General features: G+C 40.5%; 1 protein-coding gene across 1 annotated transcript in view; it reads right to left on the bottom strand.

Moving 5' to 3' along the window:
• The window catches only part of NGLY1 (N-glycanase 1), a gene marked incomplete at its 5' end in the record, with an annotated part of 24,913 nt that extends 20,084 nt beyond the window's left edge, over positions 1-4,829 (bottom strand). The window contains 2 exons of the mRNA XM_009324213.1: positions 2,303-2,545; positions 4,707-4,829. Coding sequence (XP_009322488.1) covers positions 2,303-2,545; positions 4,707-4,829 — 366 coding nt within the window. The remainder of the gene's footprint in view (positions 1-2,302; positions 2,546-4,706) is intronic.
• Positions 4,830-5,972: the final 1,143 nt, after the last annotated feature.

The following is a 5,972-nucleotide window of genomic DNA, read 5'->3' as shown; positions in this document are numbered from 1 at the left end:
TTCAGAGATATTGCTCAGCACAGCAGAAAGTCTCCCAGATTCTTTGACAATTCAGATTTTCCCACTGGCAAACACCATCAGTATTACAGTAGTGCTTAACTGGTTTCATGGAAGCCACCGTATACCAATGAAGTCTTATGCAACCATCTAGAAGTGTGGTGAACCTCACTGCAAATCTAAGTGTCGATACCTCTTTCCTCCTGTAATCACTATGTCATCCAGGCAGGGACCAGAATCCATCCACCAGAATAATGACTAGCCAGAGCTTTCCTTTCTCCAAGTCTCAAGAACGCCTTACGATATGAAATGCAGAAGAGACAAATGAGGCAAAGTAACAGTGGGTTAGGCCCCTAGAACTGTGCCATTTAGGAATACTCCTGTACTGTCTCAAGTAACCCACTTTTCCCTGTGCTTACCAGGACTCCCATGAATCACAGGTGTAACACATAAGCAAGAAATAAAAATGCTTGCACTACAAAAACCACCCTAAATCTCTCTGACATCTGACAGCAGCGCATACAACAATAATATAACTATACCTCTGCAGTATACTCACTGAAAAACAAAACACCTACTGCTGTGCAAGCAAAACGGCCAAGTCATAGCCAGAAGGTATTTTGTGGACGTCCTTCCAATCAACCCAGACTATACAGACCAAATTCAATGGCTCACAGAGCTATCAGTGTAATTCCCTGAAGAGATCAGCTGAAATACAGCATTCTAATAGAGTGCCAACATTGCATTAGCGATGTCTCTAAATTGTAATAAATTTGGTCCCACTACCCGTGTTGAATCTCTAGAAGCATAGAAAAAAATAATAGTTGCAGAGAAATGGATCCACAATGCCAATGGCTGACATAAGTCAGGGCAGAATAACCACAGATGAGAAAGATTAACCTCAGACTACATCATGTCAACTTGAAATCTGCAACATTTTTCTCACTGCAAGATCAACGCAACTTTTAAAGCTTTAAAGCTTGCAGTACCAACCAGTACTGCAGCAAGTCACTCTAGAGGTTTCATAATCACTTCCAACCACCACTGCAGAAGTGGCTGAAACAGTAAAAACCAAGCAGCAGACCAAAAAAAATCCCACCCCAAATCCCCAAAAAATTCAAGTAAACCCAGTCAGTATATTTTAGAGGCAACTACTAGCATGCTAACATAATTAGATTAAATGGCTCAATATTCAAGTACCTACAATAGTTCCTTTTCCAAAGGACATTATGGGTGATGATGGGTCACTGAGTGCTCTTGTCCCGAAAAGCCATCACTTCAATCTATGAATCTATGCTTTGCCAGTTCTCTTCCACTGATCTTCGGTAGGTATTGGGAATAAATAGTATGCCATAGTTCAGCATCCAACAATATACTGACAATATCATTTAAAAGAGACAAACTCTGATTAAGGATGTATGAGAAGCAAGCTTTTAGAAGGATTAATCTTACACCAACTTTAAGACCAAAGTGACACTGGTCCTAGGGGGAAAATCTCTTTAGAAAGTTAAACCAAAGCATCCTTCAAACCTCCTACCAAAAGGCATAACTTCATTTTTCAAAGTTGTATGAGGTGTTAAGAGTCTTCTCGCGTCAGGCCAGGTTATATCAAATGAAAGGACTCTGCCTCTCTGTCTTGCTAGGGAATTTCATCTCAACCTCTTGGACAAGGCAAACACAGCCTAAATAACTATAGATTTGTACTTGCCTGGCTAAATTCCTGTCTCTCACAACAGTTGCATGTGAAAAAAGAAAGCCCTCCTCACAGGCTACACATAGAGGTCATAATGCATGAACTGAGACGCCAACAATTATAAACATTACGGTTGTGCTCCTGTTCTTTTGCTGGTTCTCAAATACCAAACACAGTATGCAGCGCCAGCCTTAGCTTCCCATGCCTCCCTCTGTTCCCCCATCTTGCTGTTCCCTTTCAATACAAATCAGCTTTTTTTTCCATGACACCCTGATCAATAAAACATTTATGGACATCTTCAACAAAATCTCTTGCTAATATTCTATTTATGGCATGTTTCATGTTGAAGTTGCATGGAGACCGAAGAAAACACTCAAAAACTTCAGAAACCATTGGAAAAATAAAAAGTTCCTCTAGTCCAACCTCCTGCTCAAAGCAGGGTTAGTTATGAGGTCAGGCCAAGTTGCTCTGGGCTTTATCCAGTCAGGTCTTAAAAACGCCCACATTTGGAGACTACACAGCCTCTCTGAGCAACCTGTCGCAACAGTTAACTCTTCTTCAATCTTTATATTCAAGATTAGCATGCCTACAAAGTTTTCAGGCTATAATTACCATTTCAAGAGATTGCACAAGTGATGTTTCTGGTTGCTGACGGGCAGGGGCAAGAACAGAGTCAAGAGGTCTTGAAGGCTGATGTGCATCTGTCTGAGTGCTGGCCACAGTTTCAGAGGATCCTGATCTGTGGATTTGATTTGACTCATTCAGTCTGCTAGTCCTCTCTCCAGCAATTAAGTCTCTGATTTTACGTAGCTGCTCAATCGAAGCTTCCTTAGGGAAAACCAGGTGAGTTTCTCCCTGAAATTTAGACAAATTAATTCAGCAGTTAATGGAGGTCTAAGCTAGTAAGCGGTTTGTATCTATCGCTAACAGCTATATCATTTTTACTGGAAGTTAGCACACTAAGGCTTGGCAGGATTCAGCCTTCAGATTAGGTCCCTTACAGCAGAAGCTTGTAGGTCCCTCATAGCAGAAGCTATTAGATCAAGAACCTACAGTCAGTCTAGAGAAAAAGGGCTCGTTACAACATGCTTTTGTTAGTAACTTATTTTGCAGAGCCACACATGGACAACGCAATTATGGTTTGGCAGAGAAAGCAGCAACAGCAGAAACGAACAACAAAAGCCCAGTTCTCACAATACAGCAGTGAAACGCTAGGAAACACAGGATGATAGCCAATGTTGGGGGAAGAAGCCTCTAGAACAGCATCTGCTGGGAATTCTCTTCTATACCGATATCTTTTAGGTTTTATAAGTTTTCAGACAGGAAATATTATTCTTATTGAGACCTGTACCCAGCTTGATTTCTGGGTTCCTATTTTTGATTGTAACATGATTACTGGTAGCATAACAAAAGATTAGTTATTATGACAGAAGCAAATATCAGTGTACTTAACATGAAGAAATGGTTACTAAAAACAGGAATATCCTGAAGTATTCATACTTTAAGAGTTTCAGTTTCTACCACTGCAGCACTTCTATTTATTAAACTAATTTGTTTATCCAGTTACCTTAGGTCACCTATCATTGCAGACACAGTGCTTCACTTTAACACTTACAATCACCACAAAACTAAATGGAATGTATCAATCCAGCAGAAAAGTCTTCATTTTTTAATTGAAAAAGTTGGCTTACCAAGCAGAGACAAAAGAAGGAACAATTTTAGTTATCGCAGTTGAAGAGAAGTTTGTGAGCTCCAGCCCCAATTGACACAATAACCATAAGACTGAGCCAACATGCTCTTGAAGATCTGACAGAAGTGGGAGTAGCAATTTATAACATGTTTAAAATGACAATGTTATTACTGCTTGAGTGCTTCACTAGCTACACTGACCACCTCTTGGCTAAAACACATCATTAAAAGTCATCTCCTGAGCACCAACATGAGAATAAATCTGCAGATCATTTCTCCCTCTGCAGTCACCATTTCTTTCAGCATGCTTTTAAATTAGGACAATTACACTAATTAACTTTACCCAAAGAGAAGGCAGAGGTCTTATGACAGCTGGACCTAAACAACATAATGTATGTACCCATACAGAAGCGTGGCATCAAATAGACAAATTAAAGCAAAGCTAGAGCAAGAGCTTTGCACCATTAAACAAGAGTTGGGTTTTCACCCCAGCTCTCCTGTAATTACAAAGGCTGCTTCTAGCTTAACAAGCTTTGGCAATTTAAGGTCTACCAAGACAGGGACCATTTCAGGACACAAAGCAATCTTCAAAATATATCTTTTTGACTGCAACAGAATCAAGATTCAGTCAACACTATTTTAGGATACAGTTTCATAACTGTTTTAAGTGGGTAAAAGTCCCACCCTCCCACTACTTCAATAGTCTGTTGCCCTCCACTGCTGTCATGACAACACTAGTACTTCTGCAGCTGCACTGTGAATTGGCTGAAAAATATTTCTTGGTTTTGTTTTGGGGGATTAATTTTTAATCAGATCAGCATCCCTCATCTAACTCACTATGGGGCCACACAAGCCCTACTGATGGTAGGAACAAGCAGCAGAAGAGCAGGACTTTTCTTTCCCCTTCCAAATGACGGTTTCAACACAGAGATTTACAATATGGAAACTACTGTCTGATGATGCAGTCTGACATCCACCTAATAGTGAGCTGCTACTAAGAGAAGGGGGTTTCACTGCATTTCCCACCATTTCCTTTCTGCCAGCACGGATACGTATCTGGCCATTAAGTGAACTAGTAGTGCATCTGAACAGCAGAAAACCAACCTTATCACAGATCAGCTTAGCTCTAGCTCCACCAGATTTCTGAAACAGCCTCATCTACATTTTCTGTTAGATAACTGCAAACAAGGATTGAAAGAAAATTAAGAAAATAGCAACTGTCTTAAAATCTAGTGCCTTGCAACTGGGAAAGGAGAAAAAAAATTCCAATTTTAAGTTTTAGTGTGTAAAATGATGAAGACATCAGAAATTACTAAATTACACTCACCTCCTGAAACCCCATCTCAAATAGACATTCAACTGCTCCTCTGACAGGCAACAGCCTCGTAGAAAATGCTGGATTTCCAATCCGAATTAATCTATATTTTTCTTCATAAGGATTCCTGAAGAAATTGAAAGTTTTAATTACGTTTGCAAATTAAGTAAACACTTAGAAGCTGGGTAACTGTACTACGCGGCATTAGTCATTCATAAGAGATTTTTTTTAAAGTTTAGTTTCATTTACACCATGTAGGCAGAACACGAAACCTATCTAAAATTTTGACTTAATTCATGTCCTTCTACATTTAACTTTGAGAGTTACAGAATTGGTTCTAAAATTTAGTTTGCAACTTAAGTTCATAAATATGTGTTTTGTAGTCCTAGCCAGCAGGGCTTAGTCTGCAGTGACACTTACAGATGACAACACCCCACCCCCGTAGCATTCTAATTGAACTCCTCAGCTCGATGCTGAATGGTTTTAGGCCCACTGTGGAAGCTATGCTAAACTTCCTGGTACATGGGTGGAACTACTGCGGTCTCTTTACTTCTTGAAGGGCTACCTCTCAGTTCCCCTTTCCTCTTTCAACTCTTCTAAACCTTCTTCCCTTGCCTCCTTCTTTAAAAGGAGTCAGCCCAGGACCCACTGCTCTCTGTCGCACAGCAGTTTTTGCAAGCGGTTGACAAACCAGATATAGACAGGGAGGGGCAGCTCATACATCCTGAGCTGCTTGAAGACACCAGGGTCAATCATACATGTTGGTGTGTGTGTATATATATACTCTACAGAGCCACCTCGCAAAAATTCAACTATAATTAACTCTTGATACCGATCTTACTGAGTCAGAAGAGAAAGGCAACAGAAAAATCAGGTTACTATTTTAGCATTACTGGTTGTGCGTCCACGAATTTTTTAGGCGCTTAAATGCTTGCAGAATCAGGGCCAATGCAGGCTTCTACGCTCAACACAAAAACCAAGCCCTCAAAGCAAACCAACCGGCAATAAATACAGAAATGAAAGTGCAAGCCACTACACTCTTAAGTGAAAAGTAACCTTATTTTTAAATAATGACAAAAAGAAGCGAGATGTTTTTGAACTTCGACATTACGTAACAAAATTGAATCACACGGCTCATCTTTGAGACGGTCTGTCTGCAAGCCCAGAAGTAAATCGCTGCGCCTGAGGATTCTGTGACAAACTGCCTCTCCAGCTGCATTAGCAACCCGGCAGGCGTTGCCAAGTTCACAGGCGGACTCTTTCCTTAACGGCGCGCCA

Source organism: Pygoscelis adeliae, unplaced genomic scaffold (genome assembly GCF_000699105.1).
Source record: "Pygoscelis adeliae isolate BGI_AS28 unplaced genomic scaffold, ASM69910v1 Scaffold25, whole genome shotgun sequence".
Classification (NCBI taxonomy): Eukaryota; Metazoa; Chordata; class Aves; order Sphenisciformes; family Spheniscidae; genus Pygoscelis; species Pygoscelis adeliae.
This window is presented reverse-complemented; position numbering and strand designations above follow the sequence as displayed.